Source organism: Oreochromis niloticus, linkage group LG3 (genome assembly GCF_001858045.2).
Source record: "Oreochromis niloticus isolate F11D_XX linkage group LG3, O_niloticus_UMD_NMBU, whole genome shotgun sequence".
Classification (NCBI taxonomy): domain Eukaryota; kingdom Metazoa; phylum Chordata; class Actinopteri; order Cichliformes; family Cichlidae; genus Oreochromis; species Oreochromis niloticus.
Window position 1 is genome coordinate 44,345,711 of NC_031967.2, and position 24,098 is coordinate 44,369,808.

At 40.1% G+C, this 24,098-nt stretch overlaps 2 protein-coding genes and 1 long non-coding RNA gene across 6 annotated transcripts in view; all 3 read right to left on the minus strand.

Annotated features, from left to right (window-relative positions):
* LOC102079775 (myelin-oligodendrocyte glycoprotein) overlaps positions 1-7,946 on the minus strand; it is a 43,594-nt gene extending 35,648 nt beyond the window's left edge. Inside the window, exon 1 of the long non-coding RNA XR_002059445.2 lies at positions 7,803-7,946. This is a non-coding gene — a long non-coding RNA (myelin-oligodendrocyte glycoprotein). The remainder of the gene's footprint in view (positions 1-7,802) is intronic.
* LOC112843292 (myelin-oligodendrocyte glycoprotein) overlaps positions 5,348-24,098 on the minus strand; it is a 45,939-nt gene continuing 27,188 nt past the window's right edge. Inside the window, exons 2-5 of one of the 2 annotated variants that reach the window (XM_025901734.1) lie at positions 5,936-6,313; positions 5,751-5,843; positions 5,539-5,636; positions 5,348-5,460 (exon numbers count right to left, since the gene is read on the minus strand). In XM_025901734.1, coding sequence (XP_025757519.1) covers positions 5,422-5,460; positions 5,539-5,636; positions 5,751-5,843; positions 5,936-6,313 — 608 coding nt within the window. In that variant the 3' untranslated portion in view covers positions 5,348-5,421. Of the gene's footprint in view, positions 5,461-5,538; positions 5,640-5,750; positions 5,844-5,935; positions 6,314-24,098 lie in introns of both variants that reach the window. The other variant, XM_025901728.1, reaches the window with a different exon arrangement.
* Positions 13,511-23,983, minus strand: LOC109198910 (myelin-oligodendrocyte glycoprotein). 3 transcript variants are annotated; one of them, XM_025901689.1, is made up of 6 exons: positions 23,958-23,983; positions 23,628-23,779; positions 14,966-15,343; positions 14,783-14,875; positions 14,596-14,691; positions 13,511-14,513 (listed from the first exon to the last, which is right to left on the minus strand). In XM_025901689.1, exons 1-6 carry the CDS (start codon positions 23,966-23,968, stop codon positions 14,479-14,481), a joined length of 765 nt encoding a protein of 254 aa, XP_025757474.1. In that variant the 5' UTR covers positions 23,969-23,983; the 3' UTR covers positions 13,511-14,478. The 3 variants fall into 3 exon arrangements, with proteins under 3 accessions (XP_025757474.1, XP_025757473.1, XP_019209779.2); XM_025901688.1 differs by having other exon boundaries at positions 14,596-14,694; XM_019354234.2 differs by lacking the exons at positions 13,511-14,513; positions 14,596-14,691; positions 14,783-14,875; positions 14,966-15,343 and adding exons at positions 19,412-20,777; positions 20,874-20,951; positions 21,188-21,565.

Consider the following 24,098-nt stretch of genomic DNA (forward strand, 5'->3'; position numbering starts at 1 on the left):
CTAGCTAGCTAGCGCCGCTAGCTTAGCTAGCTAGCGCGGCTAGCGACCCTTCGTGAAAAACCACCCAGGCTTGGCTGATAGTAAGGTGGCTAAAATTTGTTTAATCGCCCGATCGCTCGGCAAGGGTCTGTGTCTTAGCTGGACTTATTTTTCGTTTATATGGGCCGATGATGCTGGTCGATGTGGAAAAAATAACTGAGTTGTTTGGTGGTGGAGCTACAACAGAGGGCAGCTATCCACCGGTGTGTGACAGAAAGGACATGCCGCGAACGAGACATACAAGGCGGTGAGGCTACCGCCGATCAACCGGTGTTTGCTAACGCGGAGGTCAATCGTGGATCAGGGAAAGCGAAGGCAGGAGCGTGAGGTGAACTGAATTTCAGGTAAGAAGTTATGACCTGCACTCTATTTGGGTCAGATATAAACCGAGTTTAGGTGTAGTTTATTTTCATTGTGCTGACTTTTTCAATCACTTACAATAACTCGTACTGCGTGCTAGCTAGCACTACGGAGTTTGTATACAGCTGTGTGCGCGCTAAGTTACCGATGTTACCGATGTTGAACTTTATGACAGCCTCCCCTGTCATTCTCTCGCCTGTTGAAACTTCAGTCATGAAACTGATCAATGATCGGCTTTTCTCTCTTGTTTGTTTATGGCGCTAAACAACAGCAGCACGTTTAAGCTTGATCAGCTGTTGTTAGAATTCTTTTGATTTTAATTTCTAGTATCAGCTGATGTTTGCTGGAGCATGAAGATGAAATCAGGAGATGTCCTTACTGAATCATCAGAGCTGAACTGGTGATGGAGAAACAGGTTTACCCTTAGGTGACATGAATGAGTTGAAGGGAAGTTATGAACTGTTTCTGACAGACAAATATACACCAAGCTCCTTTTTTTGTGTAGCTGACAGCTGGTAACTGTGCAGGGGCGGATCTAGCAAAGCTTTTGCCAGGGGGCCAGGTAGGGCATTAACAGAGAAAGGTGGACACAAAGATATACTTTTCTTTCTTACTCTCATATAAAATATTTAGCTTTTATTAAATAGTTATCTGAATCTTACAACCAAAGTTTGTATAATAATACACAAGATTGGCTGTAGACCATTGTTCATCATTCAGAACACTGTGTAAAAATAACAAAAAACAAAAAGTGAATGCAAAAGTGCATAAATATTTATTTTACGTGTTTGATGTGTGTGGCGGGGCGTGGTCTGCAGTGCCGCTGCAGGGGAGGTGGACCCACCTGAGCGGCACCTGCAATCACGCCTCTCGGGCGTAGTCTGTGCTCTCTCGGCTGTTTTTGGGTGTGTGTCGGGCTGTGAGTTGAAAAGCTACAGCCGGCTGTTTGGGTACACCAACCATGTGTGAAAAGTGGTCCATAACGTAATGCTTCAAAGCGTGTTCATGCAAACATTGTCGGATCTGCCGTGGTACAATGGGACTTCTGCTCATGAACCTGTGTGCACAGCGTCTGCAAATCGGCGCTGTACGAAGTAACTTCATCTTTACACAAAACTGTAAGCTGTCATCTGTGAAGCGTGAGCGGTGTTTGTTTTTACCATAGTTCATGGTGGAGAATGGCGGCTCTGCTGAGTTTTGCTCTCTGTAGCTGTATGAATGGCAAACTACACTGAATAGCAGCGGCATAGGCACACATAAAATTTCTTCTGAAATTTTCGCTTTCTAGTTCCTGTTATTACTGTGCCTAACCTGCAGTATGTCCCAAACCCACCAGAGGGAGCTGGTGGAGCAGAGCTGAAAATGAACACTGTGGTCTTTGCATGTGAACTTGCCTCATGTGCAGCAGGCAGAGGTGGGACCAAGTCATTGTTTTGCAAGTCTCAAGTAAGTCCCAAGTCTTTATCCTCAAGTCACAAGTCAAGTCTCAAGTAAAGTCAAGCAAGTCAGAGTCAAGTCGCAAGTCAAGACAGACAACTTTCAAGTCAAGTCCCAAGTCCGAAACTTTGAATTTCAAGTCCTTTCAAGTCTTTTTTTTAACCCTCTGGGGTCCCGGGTATAATTGGCCGTTCTTGACTACTTTTGATTTTACTTCTATATTTCACTTTTAAAATATGTTTTTCTTGCCTTGTTTGGTATCATTATTTACAGCACAACCTCAAATATCTGAAATTTGAGTTATTTTTTTCATTTTGGTATACTATATTAGCACAGTTGATCTAAATTCAGACAAAAAATTCAGAATCAGAGCAGAAAAAAGTTATATTTTTTTACATGTTTAACGAATCATTTTCATAACTTGAAATGCAAATAGAAATTGTACATTTCTAAAAATTATGCACAAGTTTTGCAAACAACAAAGTTATATGGTACTATTTACCTAAAAATGCAGCCAAGGCCTCAGGCGTTTTTTATATAACCATTTAAATCTATTTACAGAACAATCAGGTGTGCTGCATCAAATAAGAAGGCACACAAATTATTTGTGCCAGTCCAAAAAATGTAGTTTGTGTTCAGTATAAGACAGAGGAGAACACCACAGGCCTAAACCCTGCAGGTCTGACAACTGGAGGTGCAACAGTCCAGTTTTCTATGTGGAGACAGCGTTTACACTGGAATCTGCCTTTGACAGCTTTTTTAGATCAAATATGAAATTCAGCAGTCTAACCGACACACAATACAAAACAATAACTACACAACAAACTAACTACAGCCTCCAAACACGCTAAACGTCACTAATGTCTCACATATGAAAACTCTCTCTCTCTCTTTCTTTCGCTCGCCCGCTTTCCGTCGCGGGTGTCACTCCTAAAAACTTCCCCTTCTCCCTAAACAACCAAATGTCACATGTTGCCTTATCATTTTTTTGATTGGCTGACATGGTAAACTCTAACACCAATAGGGAAGGGGTATTTTTTCTTTTTCTTTTTTCACTCGCAAGTGGAGAGCGTATGCTAGGCTGTCTGTAGAAAACGCCGTTTTTGTCTAGCATCCCTGTTGAGAATAACCTTTGCAAATAAACAACAGCTAATAATATAAGATCAAAGTGTTTTATTTGATGTATTGACATAAATGACAGAAGAAAAAGGCCATGTATAGCAGGACTACTCAATTACACACTAAGGTGGGCCAGATTTTCTAACCAAAAAAAAACATTTTCCCTGGCTCAGACATGCAAAAGTTAAACACGACCATACACTAATTGCAAATTAAACACAGTGATTTTGAATTGTGATGTGATGGTAAAATAAATATTTGTCAGTCTAAACTGGGTTAAATCTACGGGGACCCTGCTCACCATTCACCGACAATTCTGAGCTAACAAGTTGCATGTTATTCTTGGATGCGCTTGCAGGACCGGATTTATAATAGCATGACAAACATATCATACCTGTTAAAGCCAAACAGTATCATCAACGTAGCCCGAAGAACATTTGCTGATGAAGATGAAGTTAGCTAAGTCAGCTGTCTCATCGTAGCAAAAAAAAAAAAGCACCACCTACCCTTCTTTATGCAACTTCAAATGTCGGACAAAGTTGGAAGTTGTTCCATCTCCGTCTGTGATTCTCTTCTTGCATGTTTTGCATATTGCATTTCGTTTTTTGTTGACTACTTCGTAGTTTATGTACCCGAAAGAAATTACTCTTGGAAGCATTTTTGGCTCGAGCGTTTTTGTTCTTGTTTTTTTCAAATCTGGTTAATTTGATTGGCTGTGCTACAGCCCACGCTCACATACATACGGAGTGTGGTAAGAATGAATGAATGAATAAAGTGAATTAATGGTCCGCACTTTTTATATAATATGTATGTTAAATTTTAGATTTGGGTAAAATATCAAGTCTTTTCAAGTAAACAGGTTCAAGTCCAATTCAAGTCCAAGTCACTGGTGTAAAAGTCCAAGTCAAGTCACAAGTCTTACAACCTTTTTTCAAGTCAAGTCTAAAGTCATAAAATTAATGACTCGAGTCCGACTCGAGTCCAAGTCATGTGACTCGAGTCCACACCTCTGGCAGCAGGTGCTGCCGGCTCAATTCTCTGTGCAAGAGTCGCACTGCCTTACTTTCACTGATGAGATGAGCCTGCAGCAGGAGTTGATTTATCTTTGACCTGTAAACACTGTCCAAATGAACATCCCCACAGAAGCCTGTGTCCACATTGAGTGCCTCCCAAGCAGGTTGATTCAATGCAGAGAGGTCTATTAACACATAGTGAGTGAGAAAGGTGACTGGAAAGGAAAAACAATGCATCATGGGAATCCCTGGCAGCCTACGTCTATTGCAGCATAACTAAGGGAGGATTCAGGGTCACCTGGTCCAGCCCTAACTATATGCTTTAGCAAAAAGGAAAGTTTGAAGCCTAATCTTGAAAGTAGAGATAGTGTCTGTCTCCCGAATCCAAACTGGAAGCTGGTTGTGGATACTGCATTATTCTTTCTTTGTGATTTATTATGTTTAAGTTGTTTGTTGCTGGTTTTTAGTTGGTTTCTTGTCTGTTTGGGAGCTGACACAGTATCAATGGAGATGTGGTTTGGCGAGGTGGGGAGTGGGGGGTTAAACATCAGCAGCAGTACCGTTGGCAAAGTGTGTAGATGTTGGGATCAAACCTGTTGCTGCTGGGATATTGCTCAACGTCACATTCTTTGTGGGATACCAAAATATGGAGATGGAGAAGTCCATCCTACTGCTGCTTCATCTATCTCCACTCCAGTCTCATCTTCAGATGAGTCAGAGTTGGACTCCAGTTGGTCTGGTTCTACCTCTGATTCCTTTTCCATGTCAGGCTCAGAGTACACAGAGGAGGATGAGAAGCCATCTTCACACCCAGAGTGCATGAGATATAGATCTAAGGGCTCGTGCTTATGGTTTCCATACATCATGCTTTTTGTTCCATCAAAGCCTGGTGATGTTTGTACAAATGTTTCAGCTCAGTTTCTTTTCTACCTACCAAAGTTTTCCCACTGATTAAAATGTTATCCAAGTGTGAGTGTGAGAGTTGGAAAAAGACAAGGACAAAAGACAAAGGGGGCACACACAAGTCCAAACATAAATGAAGAGTTCACAGAGTTGGCCAGAAATGGGACAAGATCTATGGCCAGTGACAGAGGCCTCTGCCCCGAGATGTGAGGGCTGGCCAGGAGGCTAGCAGTGGAGACCCTCAAATGGCTTGACTGGACACCAGCACACCTCAGGCAATATGAACGATGGCGGGACAACTCTCAGCGTGGCTTAGGAGTGTGGTGGCAGGGAGAAGGCAAGTGACTGGTGGGGGCGGCGACAAACCAGAGCTTCAAGCAAAGGAGGGCGACTGTCAAGCCAAGAGGCTTGAGAATGAGGCTGGGGTGGTGAGGATGATGAGCTGGGAGGGACAAAAGAGGATGGTGAGTTGAGAGTCTGCTGTGAAGATTAACTTTAATGCTTCATGAACTATTATCATCAACTTCTTTTAAGCAATACATCTAGACTGTCATAGCTGGTTTTGGGTCCCTTCATCCTCTCGATGTTTCTGTTAAAAGAAGTTAAATAATGAGTCAGTCTGAGGACACAAGAAGCAACAACATGTTTGTGTTTGTTTGGTTCTTACTTTTTGTTTCTGAACAAGGCGATGGGAAAAATATGCCGCAAAAGCAGCAACTGATATTAAGGCCATGAAAGTCATGCCCACAAAGACCCTGGACCGACCTACTGATGTAGAAATAAACAAGGTCAAAATAAACACAGAGTTTAGAAAAAAATAAACTTAAACTTAAAATAGAAACGATGCAGAGAACAGTTGGAGTTGGAGTGTTTTCTCACCATTTCTCTGAGTCACATCTTGAGGATCATGAGTTTGGAGGTTTCTAGGAAGCAGCAGCATCTCTATCGTCGAGGTTTCAGAAAAATTTGGATCTAAGAGACACATAGACACATAGTCTGTTTTTAAAATGAGACTGAAACCTTGAAAATGGTTAAAAAAAAAAACCCCAAACAAATCTTCTCACCGACTACAAGTTCAACAACAGCAGCTTTCACTCTGCTCCTCAGCTTGGGGATGAAGCATCTGTATCTGCCGTTGTCTTCCTCCGACACGTTCAGGATCTTCAGTGAAATGTTCCCGTGTTTCATGTCGTCCATGAACAGCTCCGTCCTCCTGAAGTACGAGGCCATCTTCATGTCGGGGACCTCCTGCCTGTCCCTGTACAGGTGAACGTACTCCACTCGGCTCAGCCGGTCTGACGGGTCGGGCTTCAGGTCGGGTTTGGACCACTCCACCGTCAGACCCTGGACATCGAACATGGGCTCCAGGTGACACGGCAGGATGACATCATCACCCAGAGCGGCGATGATTGGAAGATTTGAACCAATCACCACAACCTCACCTGGAAACAGACAGAAAATTAAACCCCTTGAACTCCCACAGACCCTCATGACTAGAAATGTGTTTCTATAAAACATTTCTAGTCACACTGAACACTCAGAGTGAATTTAGCTACAAGTCAGATTTTTGAGGCGCACACACACATAAACCTGATAATCTGTTTAAAGGAAATGCAGCCATGCCTCAGTTTACTAATGTTCACAAATCAGAGACGTTCAGCTGATTATCAGACGAGACAAAGAAAGCAAAAGGCACTGAAAGCAATGGCATGGAGTATTTTGTGCTAATTAATCAGATTCAGATTTCTGATGGAGTCATCATGACTTCTTTTCATTGCTTCGTGTCACAGTGACAGTCTTTGAATTACCCAAAGTTTAAGAAGGTCATGAGATGAGGCTGCAGCATGTTGATAACTGGATCAGCAGGATGTGGTTTTACACCAAACCAACAAACAGCAGAAGATGCTTTCTGTCAGTTCTTCACAATGACTGATAATGTGGAGGATGTGTTTCTGTAACTATATAACAACCCTACATTCACATGCTGCTCAGCAATAATTGCCTGTGATATCTGCAGAGACATGAAGTCTAGAAACTACACTCAGCTGCTTATTTCCAAGATGGATCCACATATTTGGTCTGACTCAGATTTTGACACCGGACGCCTTTCCTGCAGACACATCAGTTAAAAATGTATGTATGGGTCAGATTAGAGAGCAGAAGTTCCTGTGAGTCACTCACACATGGCATTGTTAGCTGCTGAATCATGACCAGAGTATCTGATTTGTTTGGTTAGTCGAACGAGTTATTAAAGTCAAAGCTCCTCATTTGATTTATTATCAAATCAGCTTGTTCAGCTTGAACCAGACTGTAGAGCATGTTTAATTTACAGTCAGAGCTCTCTTACTTTAGTACGCTAAAGCTGTGTTGTTCTACTTCATGCTAGGCTCAGTGACTCTGCCTCAGATAACCTGTAATAGAGCAGTGATTTAAAACAACAACAACAAAGAACTGAGTGTTAATAAAACCTTCAGTGCTCCACCCAAACCTTTAAACCCAACTCTAATCATCTAACTGTTTTTACTCCACCCTTCACATCCTCCTCACACACCCTCTAAATGAAGTTGTTTCCCCTCAATGATGATAGAAAACCAGCTCGGGATTTTTTTTAAAGTACAATACAGACTTCATCCTATATGTTAGTCAGAAACAAACACGCTCTATTATATTTTTTAAACATAATTTTGTTTTTGGTTAAATTCTGCTGCATTAACAGAAGCAGCAGTCTGACAAGTTCACACACAGTCAGCCTGCTCAGGCATGTCCGTTATAAAAAACCTCTACAAACGGGGGAAAGCCGCAAATCACGGGCGAACCTGCCTGAATCGTCTCGTTTAAACTTCTTTCCGTGTCAGTAAGGCACCGATAACTGTCATCCCTCACAGCGACACAGAGAAGAAAACACAGCTGTGAGCTGACAGTAACGTTTACCTCCAACCGGAGTCCACACGCTGAAAGCCGAGCACAGGATAAAAGTCCACAGCGAGGCAGAGAGTGGGCTGTACACAGACATGGCAGAGCACGGACTGAGTCAGTCAGGTCTGTTTCTGCCTCCTGCTCAGTGAAAGTGAGACTGGCTTTAAATTCCCGCCTCGCATCACTCGTCTGTGATTGGTTGAATGCAGCACACTATTTAACTTAGCTGACGTGCTCCGCTGCTAAAGGCTGACGGTGAACATATTTTTGTCATTCACCGTGTGTGCACGATTTAACAGGTGGTCAGGCTAAGTGGTGATATTTGTTTGCGCTCTTAATATATGAATGAATAAATAAATAAATCTTACAATTCATCTTGTCTATCAGTAAACTCACTGCGCTCATGATCGGAGATAAATATGTTTTTAACTCTAGTAATTTAATGCCAGAATTTTTAAATCAGTAACTCCAAACGTGAAACATCCAGAAACATCTGGAAACACCTGGAGCCTTGACCCGTTAACGGTCGTTATCAAACAACATGATCACCAGATCAGCTGTTCTTTGTTGTTAACAATAATTACTCATTGCTATAGAAAAGCTTGGACCACGGAAATGTTAGAAAAAAAACATGATCTATAACAAACAATAATATTTAACTGTAACTCGATGAGGGGAAAAAAATAAAGTTTCTTAAGTCTTCAAAAACTCCCATAAATCCCCGCGGTTAACCCCGTGATTACATGTAGTTTCAGCTGGCAGATAAAACAGGTGTTTGTCACAAGCTTCATAACTTTGATGACTCAGAACATTAATACTGACTCATGCTGCCGAAGCAGAAGACAAAGCAAACAAAATAAAAATATAAAACTAAACTAAAATACTGCTGTGCCTCCTATGATACTGAAAGACAAAATACTGCTGTATTCGCTTCGGTCATCTGTTTGTCTGCCATGATTGTTCTCTCAGCGCTCTGACCCCTCTGAAAATACTGTGTTGATTATATTTTATTTATTTTTTTACTATGATTTAATCTTTAATCTCGCTGTCTTTGGATTCATTTTGAATCTGAAAGTCGCTCTGAACATCTCCGCTGATTTGTTGGCCCGTCTTCTGTGAAATGATTTAAATCACCTGAATATGTGACGTGTTTCACTGCGCTATGGTTAGCTAAAAAAAAAAAACTTTAACAGGTTCTGATATGAAGTCAGATCTTCTGACCTCAGCATGTCTTTTTATCGGTGTAACGTTGTGAGTGTGCAGGCAGGCTGTGGATTTACCCACACCTACATGTCTAGACAGAAGCAAATTTGAAGGGATGTTGTTTGTAAGTCACTGATTCTTAAAGTAAAAGTTACCTTTTTACTTCTATTTTTTTACTTTAAGACTGTTTTAGTGGAGGAATTAACCACAACTCCCATGATGCATTGCATCAACGTATCGATCTGAGACCAAGGTTATTATCGTTAACGAAAACTAACGAAATAACGAAAACTAGAAGTGAAAAAACATTTTCGTTAACGGAAATAAAAATGAAAACAAAAAAAGGAAAACTAACTAAAACTGTAATGAGTGTTCACAAAACTAACTAAAATTAACTAAATTTATAGCAAAAATGTGTTTAGTTTTCGTAGATGTGTGCGTGTCATACAATAGTCAAGGGTGAAAATGAAGTTTAGTTTCCAGGTTTTTTTCTTGCTGTGTCTCATTATGCCAGCAGGTGGCAGTACGTTAGTCGAGTCGTCTGTGTTGCTGCTCCGTCCACGCGCAGAATCATGTCAGGAAAAGTCTGGAGAAAGCGCCAGAGTCCAATTTGGGATTACTTTGAATATGACTGTGTTTTGGATAAAGCAAGTGTCTTGTACTGGAAAGAGACAAATTATGAGGGACATTTCTAAAGGGAAAAAAATCCCACAAACCTTAAAGTGCACACTTGAAAAGCTCACACAAGAAGGCTAACCTAGCTTACCTGGAGAAGGTAAAGGGAGCACACTCAACCCTCATCCCCAGAAACAGAAGCTAACACCAGACAAGGCAGCGTGATGCATCCCGAGACAACAGGACTGGGATATCTACATAACTGTGTGAGTCAATTGCCTTAACACCCGGTGCTGCAAGAGTTAATAGTCTCATTGGGGCCAAGATATACATTTATAGTTGCCTGGTATCAGTGGTTGTTCATCTGCCTTTATTTATTTATTTAAAGAACCCATAGGTGGGAATGTGAGTTGTCTGTCTCTGCGTGTTAGCCCTGCGACAGACAGGCGACCTGTCCAGGGTGCAGGGTATGGTAGCTGGAATAGCAACATACCCAAGGATAAGCAGAAGAGAATGACTGATATGATGAAACTGGGATTTTGTTACACTTTATTGCAAACACAACTAAAACTATAACTGAAACTAATCAAAACTAAACTGAAACTAAGGATTTTCAAAAAAATAAAAACTAAACTAAACTAGCAAACAATTGGTAAAAACTAATTAAAACTAATATAAAATTGAAAATCTGAAGTCAAAACAAAATAAAAATAAAAACTAATGAAAATTGCAAAACTATTAAAACCCTGTCTGAGACCCTGTGTGGGTCTACTAAGTGAACACTTAACACGGGTTCACAAACAAATAAGCTAAGTTCAAGATGTCACTGCGGATCGTCTGTAGCCTGAATAACGATCATTAACCCTCAACTCTTCATGGTCTTCATGATGGTGACGATGAAGAGTTCTGAGCAACGCTATGTGATCCTCGAACTTTTGGTATCGACTCAATACTGATTAACGACAGAGCCAGTATTGCCAACACCAGTACCAATACTTTCAAATTATAAAGTCGGCTCATGTAGGGGTGTAACTCCCTCCGAGTTGAAAAACGGACACCATCAGCAGTTCTGAACACATTTTAATAACCAATTAATCACTGTGACTTGTACTTTCTGTATAAATGTGCTTTTTTCTGGGTGTAGTCTTTTGGTTGTTTTTTTCAACCGTCTCCCTGTGTGTTTATTTGTGTCCATGCTCCCAGATGTTTTGGGTTGCCAGATCGTGATCTTGCAAGTGTTCCTGCGCTGGAGGCAGCCACACCTGCCGCTCGTCATCAGCGCCTTATTTAAAAGTGTGGCTGAGCTCCAGTCGGTGCGGGATTCTTGCTTCAGACTTGTCAGTACAGCCGTGGTCTGCTGTTTTAGAAAACCGTCGCTAAAGGAAGGATCAGCTAGTTATCAATGTGTTTTGTCTTCACTAGGTATTGGTAGGAGTTTTCTGTTTTCACTCTTCAATTTTTATCGACACTTGCACTGTGTGGGATTCAGAGAGGAAGCGCCACGTCACCCCAGTGCCTGGAACTTGTAAATAGTGATTCATCGTGCACTTTATAAATAAATTTACTGTTCACCATAAGAGTCCTGCATTCGGGTCCTACTTCTCACCTGCAACTCCATGGTCTGCCACCACAGTCCCTGACAAATTCAGTGACATACATTTTTTTGATTTTTATATGTAGTTTTAGTTTTTATTTTAGAGGGTTAAGAGTGTTTTTGTATGAGGCCCAGAAAGCTAATTTGTGAGAAGGAGCAAGACGAGGCCTACCAGACCTGGTAAATTAAATCCAGGTAGCTCCTCACGTGCATGTTTCCCATCAAACTGTCAGAAACATGAGACTAATGAAAGCTTCATCATACATGACGTTAATTCAGACCAGAGGCGGAGCCAGACATTTGAAACACCCGGGGCTTAGCCCTAACGGGTAGTATGCATGTGGGATTTCTTTTTTTTTGGGGGGGGGGGGGGGGGGGGGGGGGGGGCTAGAAATGACTGAAAGATTATTAGGCTCTGTTTTGAGTTTTGTTCAAAAAAGAATGACTTCATATAGGGAAAAATATATATCACATATGCAGGACACCTTAAACTAGTTTTTGATCTATAATTAAAACAGGACTACAACAGTTCAAAATCAGGACTACTTAAGACTTAACCAAGACAGAACCAGAATCAGAACTAGATGATAGTAGCACTAAAAATCACTACACTTATTTTTTAATTCTACCAAAGTCCACTATCTAGATTCAGAAAAGTTTATATAATTATTTAGCCTTGTTGTGCAAACAAGCCTGCATAACTTAATAAATATATAACTTGAAAAGTAACAAACCTAAAAAGAAACACTAGGTACGAGATACATGAGTACCTATGATATGGTGATACTTTTGGTAAACAACTATTTGACTAACATGTGTGTCTCACCTGCTCTTGTTCATCTCTGTTCTGTCCTCATTCTCCATCCCTCTCTGTTCCTCTCTCTCCCTCTTTGTGCTGACAATCATCAAATATACAGTTGAAACCAGATATTTACACACTCTTCAGATCAAAACACTTTTTTAATTGTAACATCAAATCAGACTAAATGGTTTTTTTTTTTTTTAGATTGATAAATGTAAAAAACATATTTGTTAACTTTAAGAGTAAAGAGAGAAACTATCTGTATTTCTTAATTGCAAATGGCACCAAATTGTATTCAAAATTGAGCCACACTTATGGAGCTCCAAAATTCTTTTCCTGGTGTTTTGGTTGACATCTCTTGATTTTCCCATTTCAAAGAAACAGGCTCTGTGTTTTGCCTTATATGCATCCACAGGTGTGCCACCAATTTACTCACATGGACTCTACGAACCTATCAGAAGCTTCTTCAGCTCAGAATGGAATCGTCTGGAGTTTTCTTATTAATTAACAAAAAACTTAGTGTATATGTTCTCCTAAATTTGATGAAAGTGATTAAAATAGACAGCTCCCTCTTTTTATTCTGACATTTAACTATTTCAAAAGATATTTCAATATTTATTTATCCAGAACAAAACAAGTTTACTCTAAATTGATGTTGTACAGTAAAAAAATGTTCTTGTGTTTTCCATAAAGTGTATGTAAATATCTGGTTTAAACTGTGAATATACTGCTGTGCATTGAAATTCCTCTTTTTTTGCATAGGAATATATTGAACAACATACAAAGCATAATATATAAAATAACATCTACCAGAGTTTTTTCTTTGAAAGAAGCTCCTTATGTCCATTCTTGTATATCAGTACATTACTGAAACCGATTTATTTAGCCATGGAGGGAAACAACTGAAAATATGAAATAAACACACATGTAAGCTAAGACTCTCTAAAGAAACAGCATTGTTGTTGTTCGGCTTTTCATTTCGCCATTTGTTGATTCACTTGAAGAGCAAGTAACGTAATATGGGTCAAGTGATCAGTTTGATATCAATCTTTCATGATACACCATCATATTTACATTATTTGTACAGTATGAATGATTTGCTTTGGTACCTGGTCAGACTTCACTTCTCCTCTGTCTGCCTCGCTCCGTTTCTCCAACAGCGCAGCGGCTCCCCCCGCCCCCTCGCTCAGTCGCAGTGCCTGAGCTTGGATCATACCAATATTAGGGGGGATTTACGCACAGTCGTAAATTCCCAAAGTGTGCACTATGTGCTTCGAATATTGTGTGTAGTTTTTTGTTTTATACAGTTGTCAGCCAGGCATCTAACTATGAAAAAATTACACTCCAAAAGACCCCGGGCTTCTGAAAAAACAACCCGGGCTTAAGCCCAGTAAGCCACCCCCCCCGCTCCGCCCCTGAATTCAGACATAAAGGAGTAAGAGGGAACAGTGTGTATGTGTGTAATGTAGTAAGAGATGACTGCATCAGACTGAACTAAGAATAATAAAACTCTGTAGAGGATTTTAATATCTCTGAAACACAAAATAATTCACAAAAATACAAACTTTTATCCAATCAAACAGTTTGAAAACTTCATAAAATGCAAACAGGAAACAACACACAGAAATGATAAATAAATAAATAAATATGAGGCATGGAATAATGTATTTATAACGCAAAGTTTACAAAGAGCGGGAAGAAGGTGATTTTAAACATTAAAGACAAATAAAAGAAACACGTTAAAGTTCATAAAAAATAAAAACAAGTAGAACAAATGTCAAGACAAACATTTAAAAATCAGAGACACCATCTCTCCATCCATGGTCAAGTTTAAGCATGCTTCACGTCAGCGAGGTTAACTGTGAATTTTCATACCAAATAAAAGATTTTTTAAGTTGACCCCAGAGAAAGATGGTAAGCTGCCCAGTTAGTCAGAAATATACTATAGTGTAAAATTAAATAAACAGCTCAAGTTTTATATAGTCAGTTATTTACAAATAAATACCTGTTATTCATCCATGACTCCTACATAATGCTTGTGCAATCAAAGTAAACCTCTGTCAGATTATTATGAGATATTTACTGCTTTGCAAACTTCATAAAGTACAAACAAACAAAGAAAAAAATGAACACATACAAAATAGAAAACTTTTTTTAAGTAAATACTTTCGTCAGCAGAGGTTTGTGCTCTCAGAGTGCTTCTTGTTATTTATGAAAATAATAACTTGCATGTAACATCTTTCATTTATTTGCTGTGTAGATACTGTGTAGTATCCACTCTGTGTTTTATCTGATAGTTGTTAAACACTTTTGTAAAAGTGACCTTATGATGATCTCAGTGCTGCTGGACTGAAGTGTCTCCCAGTGGCTGCTGGTTTGAATTACCAAGCAAATTGTCAGGATCCAGGAAAGCTAAACCTCCAACGCTCTCCGCTCCATTAACACCAATGATCCTTTGTGCAAAGCACTGGTAATTGTTATGACTTTGGATCCCCTGGTCCTCTGAATGCTTCTGTTAAAAGAAGTTTAATAATGAGTCAGTCTGACGGCACAAGAAGCAGCAACATGTTTGTGTTTGTTTGTTTCTGACGTACCTTTTGTGTGATGGCGAGAGAAATAAGCAGCAAATGCAGTGACTACAAGTAAAGAAACGATGATGATGGAGATTAGCACAGCAACCCTGGACCGACCTGCTGAGGTGAAAAAAGGTCACCACAAATGGACCAAAAAACTCACCAAAACAGAAATGATGCAGAGATAAATCTGGATTTTTTTTCTCACCGTTTCTCTGAGTCGTGTCCTGAGGATCTGGAGTTTGGAAGTTTCTGGGATGCAGTGGGGTCTCTGTCAATGAGATTTTCCCATAGTTTGGGTCTAAAAGACACAAAAAAACATAAGGGTCATAAATTGTTAATAAAAATTTTAGTTTGGAACCACAAACATCGCCAAAACAAATCTTCTCACCGACTACAAGTTCAACAACAGCAGCTTTCACTCGGCTCCTCAGCTTGGGGATGAAGCATCTGTATCTGCCGTTGTCTTCCTCCGACACGTTCAGGATCTTCAGTGAAATGTTCCCGTGTTTCATGGCGTCCATGAACAGCTCCGTCCTCCTGAAGTACGAGGCCATCTTCATGTCGGGGACCTCCTTCCTGTCCCTGTACAGGTGAACGTACTCCACTCGGCTCAGCCGGTCCGACGGGTCGGGCTTCAGGTCGGGTTTGGACCACTCCACCGTCAGACCCTGGACATCGAACATGGGCTCAAGGTGACACGGCAGGATGACATCATCACCCGGAACAGCGATGACTGGAAGACTTGAACCAATCACCAGAACCTCACCTGGAAACAGACGGAAAATTAAACCTGAACTCCCACAGAACTTCCACAAATCTTCAGCGTATAACTCTGTAAAGTTACACACCAAAAACCTAAGATCTTGAACAGCCACACCAGTGTTTCCGCTGTTATTCCAGAAATGTTTCTTACTGAGATCAAATTCTTAAAAGAAAGAATTCCTCCTTAGTATACTGGTAAACAGGACAGAGATCTCAATATCAATATGTGAATTTAGAGTAGAATAAATTAAGCTGAATGCATCAGGTTTAAATGGAGGCATATCTGTGTTGGTTCAGACACACGCAGTGTCAGGGATTTAAAATTTTGATCATGGGAAATAGTCTGGTCAGTAACTTCTTTAATCTAAACCAGAACAGCTTCCTCTGTGAGTAATCTCTGTAAATAAGTGACACAATCAGAGATCATCAGACAGACAGTAAAATGCTGGGTTCCTGTGGGTACCTGCTGATCCAGAACAATGAAATTACAGTAACCAGACACAGGAAGCAGATAAAAAAAGTAAATCCACAGAGACTTGTGACCAAAGTCTTCTGAATTAAGTTGTTAAAGCCAAAACTAGCTCATCTGTGGAAAACCTTGATGGATGCATATGTCGGCTAAACTTACTGGAACATAGTGTTTATTTGGTCCCTCACTTCAATTTCCAGCTCGTTAAATGTTTAAAAATGGTGTGATTATGAGCTTAAGCTATATTATTTGTTTTTTAACTTGATTACTTATAGCCATCTGTATTGTTTGATTCTTGTCAATGTATTGTGACAGGTGAGACCTGGAGTCTGGGAACCGCCCCTGGTGGGCGGAGCTGGTCTTTGCTCCTTTCATAAGCGCAGGTGTGGGCAATTGGGTATTTCTCTGCAAACCTGAAGCTGCGAGTGCTCGGTCCAAGTTGGTGTTTTTAATTTCTTTCTATGAAAGTCTGATATGGGTCACCCTAAACTAGCTATATATATATATCTATATCGCTCGATCGATGAGTCAGTCATATAGTCGCGGACGGTGAAGGCGCTGCGTGGAAAGCGAATCCTTTTTTTTGTCTCGCCGCTTTTGCATGCACAGCGGTGGGCCTGAGTGAAGACGGCACTGAAGATTTGCCTTTTTCCATAGTGTTTTGCCCATTTGGGGTTATGTGTGAGTTGCTGTCCCTTTTTAACCGGTGTGCTATGTCGATTTGTTCTTAAACGGTTCCCCGCAGCGCTTGTCCTGTCTCACGGGCAATCGTACAGTTTTATCGTTTTTAATAAGGTAAAGTTTTTAATTGTTTTTAGGTGCCGCTGTTACACTGTTACTTTTATCTTGCATTAAAAATTAAACTCTTTTTAACTGACTGTGCGCCTACGGCTCTGTCCTATCCTACCACTGGTCACAGTATGATGTGGTTTCTGATGTTTGTGTGGACACAAAGCAAATATTCAGTATCCCATTAGGGTTGGTATATTAGGTTTGTGTGACGATGGTTCAATTCAGTCCTCGTTTGCTGACTTTACCCCCCGCAAGGCCATTATTTCTTAAATACATTCAGTGCAATTTAAGTGAATCAAAGTAAATTCCGTGTATTAAGTTCGACAGTGTGGAGACGTTACCGAGTTGGCTGCTGAAGACTTCTGGACTTCTAAAAAGACTTCCTGTCCCATCACGGGATGTCGGAATAAGAAATTCACAACTTCAGAAGACATCATGACAAGATGGAGAAGATTTTATTATACGAGCTGCTGACATCATACACAAAAACATGAAGCCTGAAAGTGAATATATTTAAAACAAACAAACAAACAAAAACATATAAACATATGGAAATTAGTTCATATAATCTTTTTTTGCCTTATATTCGGTAATGTTTTATTAAATTGTGATGTTTAATGCTTTCTATATAGATTAGTTAGAAATATTCACAAAATAATTCATTGACCCTGATAACAGGTCAGATAAAATAAAATAAAAAAACACAAACACAAAAGTCCCTATATAATTGAATTTCTTTTGTGTCTAGTCACCAGTGATTAACTAACTGGATGTGTTGTGGGGTTTTCCCAGGAATGACTCAATGATTGAATCAGGATTGAAAAGAGCAAAGTCATGATTGCCAAACAATAAGTGAGGTTATGACATGTGTAAATTAACAACTCAGTAGAATATTCTTAGAAAGCTCAAATGTGTGGACCACACAAATCAAGCACCCCTTCCCTGCCAAGGTGAACATATTTGTTCAGAACAAACAAAGCAGGAGAGCCATAAAAAGCTACAAGTTAATCTAGATTATCTTCTGTTGTCTTATTTTGTACAGTAGGTTCAGGGAGTTTACCTCATAAAACAGTGGAGTAGGACAGTAATTTAAAATTTAACGCAGAATGGAAACTTTAAACTGAAAGCCTGACTAAAAATATTTACAGTAATAACTGAAACATAAGTAAAATCACTTTCACGTGACTGAATTTGATTGGACAAATCAGTCAAGTGATCAGGCCTTACGACTGCGCTCCTTTCAAACATTTTCGTACATTTTTCAAAAACAGACTCGCAAAATGAGCAAATGAAAACATTTGAGGCGAGAAACAAAGTTTGAAATGTGTCATTACGTGATATCAACAGAGACTACATTTAATGTTTTCTAGCGAGTTTCCACACCGGACATGTTTCTTTATTTCGTTCTTGTTGCTAGGCAGCAGTGTGGCGCATGCGTTTTGTTTACGCTGTGAGAAACAGGTGTGCCGTGTCTGACGTAAATAGGCATGTCAAACCTTTACACATGTTTAGAATGCTCAGTGGATCATCGTCGATATCCGATAAATATGAACTCTTATGAACGCTAAAATTGGAAGAAACCGCTTCATACAGGGCAGAACCTGCCTGATATTCACCACAATTTAACATTATTTTACGTGTAAAAGTAATTAACTGATAAATGTCATCACTTACGGTGACACACAACAAAGTGGAACTGCTAATAGTGAATTCGCCTTGTTTATTTCTCGAAAATGTGAATGAAATGTAGCTGTGAGTTTACCTTGAACAGGAGTCCAGACGAGCAAAGCCGAGCACAGGATGAAAGTCCACAGTGAGGATGACTCTCTACCCAGCGAGCTGTACACAGACATGGCTCGTAGTTATTCTTTGAATGAATAAACCGAATCATCGTGGACCGTTCAAGTACTTCTTTAGCCCCGCCCGGTCTCTCTCTCTCTCTCTCTCTCTCTCTCTCTCTCTCTTTCCCTTCTTAGTCATTTGTGTCACAATTTTTTTCCAGACCTGTGACTAGAAACATCTGGAAACACCTGGAGAAAGCGCCACCAGCCAACACAGTCATGAGCTGGAACACCCTTTCACCCAGTTATGTAGGTCTTACTAAACAAAAACAAAGTCCATCACTGAGCTATAAAAAGGTGTTGTTCTCGATCACTTTGAACTACAGACATATTTACACAATAAATTTACCCTCCTGCCCCGATCCTCTGGCTCTTCTGGGTATTTCTGTTTACAACAGTATCACTCCAGGACACTTAGGCTGACCTTAGGAGTCATTTGCAACTGTCAACATATCAGACTGCTTTGCATGTTAAGGTGGGCACAAAGATTTCCCTTTTTATAGATATTGTTGGAAGTCCAGCTTCCAAAAAAATAAGGAATTGTAATTATCAGCAGAGGTTTAAAAAAACCTTGAAAGATAAAGAATAAAGGTCAGTCTTTCATGTTTTAGACAGAGAAGACAGGTGGTTTCACCTGAAACCTCTACTGATAATGACCCACACCTTGGTGAGTCATATGATCATTACTGGGTCAACAACCTTCTTAAGAGACAGCTCCCACAAGAGATTAAATACCTGGGATTCTTCACCATTGGATTTTAGAACCGAAGAAGCTTCTCAATCAGAGGGAAAACATCTCTGAAAAACTTAAATACAGTCGCTTCCTTTGCAAACTCCTTAGACTTTACAAGCATAAACATATTTTAAAGAACAGAAATTGTACACAGCAAACTATGTTCCAACAAATATGTGGAATCATGTTATTTAACTCATATAACATAAATGACTTTACTTGAGTGACTTAAACGTCTCTTGTTGATCATCAGTATTTTTTATTTCCTCAGTTCCCAGAACTTTTGCTTTTCTAATCAAATTTCATTTGTTTTAACTAACTTACATTTTTTGCTTCTATCTAACATAATACATTTTTCTGAAACCTATTGACAAAAAATAATTAAAGTCAACAGTTAATTTTTTGAGTGTAGAAAATTATCAAATAAAAGGAACAACTTCACAGCTGCAGCAGAATCTCTGATTGGAGGTTTGGTATACATGGCTTTTGCATGTGCACTCTCAATCTTATGTGAATCTCATCAAACTTCTCATACTTCACAAATCTCATTTCATTACTGCAGGCAGCCAGCGGATGGCTTATTTCCATCCATCCTTATCAGGGTCGGGAGGGAGCCCATCCCAGCTACCATAGGGCGAGAAACGGAGTGCACTCGTGACAGATCTCCAGTCTGTTGTGGGCCAAAACAGAAAGACACAGAAAAATTCACACTCACATTGCCTATGAGCAATGTAGAACCCCCATTTAATGTTTGGACTATGGAAGGAGGCCATGGTACCTGGAGAGAAACCTTTAAATTTCCTTTAATGCTTTGATCTGCAACGGATGCTGCAAAAAAACTGCAAATATTTAAACACAAAACAGTCTTGGTGTTTGGGGATGATTTGTTTCAGTCTAGTTAGCAATGAAGGGGGGATTTTAACCCTTTAATTTGTCCATCGGAGACACTTTAAGGTCTCACTGAAGATTGAAGTTCACACAGTGAGACTAAATAAATATTCATTAAACATGCTGACAGTGAGGCAGAGGAGTGTTTCTTCTCCAGGCTGAACTTCACAGTTTTGTACTGAAGGAGGAAATCCATCAGTTTCACTGCCTGATGTTTCCAAGCAGATCCTCCAGAGTCTGACAGCAGCCACTCTGACTGAAGACTTCTGTAAGAAATATTTCCTGTTTACATCCTCTGATCTTCCACTCTGGGTTTTCTTGTATGACACTTTCTTTGTGTGAAAATGAGCTCGATAGATAAACTGGACGTGGTCAAAGTTCAAATTAGGCTCACTTCCTGTTATAGAAGATGATCTTGGTGCTGCTGGGCTTGAGTGTCTCCCGGTGGCTGTTGGTTTGAATCCAACCTGGCTGAAGATCCAGTAAAAATAAAAAGTGTTTTTCTCATTTGCCTCTGGCTGTTTCTGATTTTTTTTTAAAAGCTGAAAATATTTTTTTTTAAATCCAATTAAGTGTGATGGCAAGAATCAACATTATTTGTGTTTTTTTGTTTCTTACTTTTAATGTCTAAAAAATCCACTAATAGAATTATGCAAAGAAAGCAGCGTCAGCCACAACGGACATGAAGGCGATGATAATGATGACCACAGAGACCCTAGTGATGTCAATAAAGGAAAAAAGGTCATTATAAATGCACAAAAATGTCACCCAAACAGAAATAATGAGGAGAAGAGTTGGATTGCTATCTCACCGTTTCTTGGAGTTTTGTCCTGAGGATCTTGCGTTTGGAGCGACGTCTCTGCCACAGAGGTTTTAATGTGGTTTGGATCTAAAGGTCACGAAAAACAATAAAATGAAACTGAAGGTTTGTAATGGAACAGAAAAAACACACAAAACTGTTGGGAACCACAAACATCGCCAAAACAAATCTTGTTTGTAGCAAAGTTTGAATCTAAAAGACAAAACAGTCAAAATCTGTTATTAAAATTAGGCTGAAAGTTTGTATTGGGGACAAAACAACTTTGAGTTTGGAACCACAAACATCACCAAAACAAATCTTCTCACCGACTACAAGTTCAACAACAGCAGCTTTCACTCGGCTCCTCAGCTTGGGGATGAAGCATCTGTATCTGCCGTTGTCTTCCTCCGACACGTTCAGGATCTTCAGTGAAATGTTCCCGTGTTTCATGGCGTCCATGAACAGCTCCGTCCTCCTGAAGTACGAGGCCATCTTCATGTCGGGGACCTCCTTCCTGTCCCTGTACAGGTGAACGTACTCCACTCGGCTCAGCCGGTCTGACGGGTCGGGCTTCAGGTCGGGTTTGGACCACTCCACCGTCAGACCCTGGACATCGAACATGGGCTCCAGGTGACACGACAGGATGACATCATCACCCGGAGCAGCAATGATTGGAAGATTTGAACCAATCACCACAACCTCACCTGGAAACAGGCAGAAAATTAATTCTCCTGAACTCCTACAGAACTTCCACAGATCCTCAGATCGTCAGTGTATAGCTCTATAACGTTACACACTGAAGACCTGAACATCATGAAGAGGCCCATGAGTCTATGTGGTGTTACTGCAGAGGTCTTTCTGGGACTAAATTATGAAATGAAACAAGTCCTCCTCAATATGTTTCCAAAAACAACAGAGAACTCATGGGAGATTTGTGAGGGTGTGATGAACACAGACCTTCAGAAATTCTATGACATTTGGAGATTTTAAATAACTATTACTGAAATAAATAATAATACATTTGAGGGTTGAGCTGAAAAACCTGCTAGAAACAGACAGTCAGCTTCAAAGACATCCTGAGTGATGCTTTAGTCATCCAGGTCATGATGGCCATCAGGACAAGATCTGGACTTATTTTCTGTTTTTAACTTCCTTATTCTTACTTACTTAGTTCTAATAAGTGATGCTGAGTCAGTGGTATTTAAGGAGCCTGGGACCTGGGTAAACCTCAGTTCAGAGTTCACATGAGCTGAGGTTGTGTATAAACCTCAGCCCATGTGTCCATAAGGACCCATATGATCACAGGGTGACAGTGACATTGCACATCATAGGTCACAATACCACTGAAGGTTCAATATGTGGGACTCTGTCAGCTTTTATAACTGAAGAAACTGGAATACAAGGTCAATAGAGTCAGGTTCTGACATTTTTCTTTTCTATCTTTGATAGACATCAAGAAAATAAATTTCTCTGACCCATAACACTCACCATACATTTGAGAGATTTCAGACATTGCCAACGAGTATTTCTTAGTTTTAGTGATTCCTCTTTAGAGAGATGGACCTTTGGGGATTAATCATCATAAACAGGGCGGGTTTGTGAGTTCTGTAAATTTTGTTGAACTTCTATTCTTTATCACCATTTCAAAAACAAAAGCATCCATCAAGTTTTTGAAGGAAGACCCAAGTAACAAAACTGGTTTAACATATGAAAAATGTTGGATTTCCTTCTTCAAAACTGTTCAACACTGCAGCTTTAATTTGATTAATTTGTTAATCAAATGCTCGTGATAACCCTCCCAGGCCAGAGACGTGTCAACCGTTAGACATGACAAGGAAAAGCAAAGTGTGCTGATGATTTTTGTTTGTTTCAGCTCCAGTTTAAACAGAATCACCTTTGTCTTATTTCATTTCTTCAGTCTTTGGGGTACTAAGAGTTACAAGATGATGAGATGAAGAAACAGCAAGAAGCAGAGAGCTTTTAAAACCACAAAAGAGAGCTGTTTTCACATTTAACTCATAACCTCTCTTTGTGGAGGATGTCTTATTCATTTCTCTAAGCTCCAGTACCACAGCTGGGTAGAAGCCTAACTGATTAACACAAACAGATGTCTGTGTATATCAGACGATAACTGATGGGTTCCTGTGAGTCAAACTGACTCATTATTTGTGGCTATTTAAACATGGTCCACAGAGCAGATAAAGAACCCCACAGTCACCAAAATCATTAGAGCTGCTTATATTTGGAAAGTCAGCGAAGCATCTAAAACAAATGAGTTGTTATTACCGGGATGTAAAATGTCACGACGTCCTTTTGTTCAGTCACATCGATTCTGAGCTGATTATTACGAGATAAAACACTACAGCAATTCTCTGTGACTCACTGACTCATATTTGGAAACAATTTCCCGTTTGACTCACTGGCCATTATGTTAGATTTTCAGCGGACATTTTTAACAGTTTTAACGGATTCTCGACACCTGTCAGATGTGTTTGTTGCCAAACAGCGTGTCTTCTGTTACACTTTAAACACGCGGCCGTGCAGTATTAACAGAAACACCAGTCTAACGCGTTCACACTCACACTTCCAGCCTGTTCAGTGTTGTCCGTTATAATTAGGGGAAAGCCGCTCATCGCAAAGGAGAGCCTGCCTGAATCATCTCGTTGAAACCTCTTTCCGTGTCAGAGTAACCCACTGATAACTGTCATCACTCACAGCGACACAGAGAAGAAGAACACGCAGCTGTGAGCTGACGGTAACGTTTACCTCCAACCAGAGTCCACACGCTGAAAGCCGACCACAGGATAAAAGTCCACAGAGTGGCAAAGTGGGCTGTACACAGACATGGTGCACAGAACACGGAGTCCGTGGAATAATTCATCAAATCTGAGGTTGGCTGTGCTTCTGCCTCGATCTCACTGAATGAAAGAATGACGTGTCAGTCTTCAAATATCCAAATACGGTAACGCGTCTTTAATAAAGGCTCCAAGTAAGGCAAACTCCGCCTTATTCTCATATATTTTACAACCTGCCCTAATAAAGGCACACCAAAATAATTAAATTATAGGCAAACAATTAAATGATACTTTTCACCACTTATGAAACATGTCAGTCAAGCTGACAGATTTATTTCATTTCCTACTGCAGGATTTCTTCATCCATCCATTCATCCATCCATCCATTTTCTTCCGCTTATCCGGGGCCGGGTCGCGGGGGCAGCAGCCCAAGCAGAGAAGC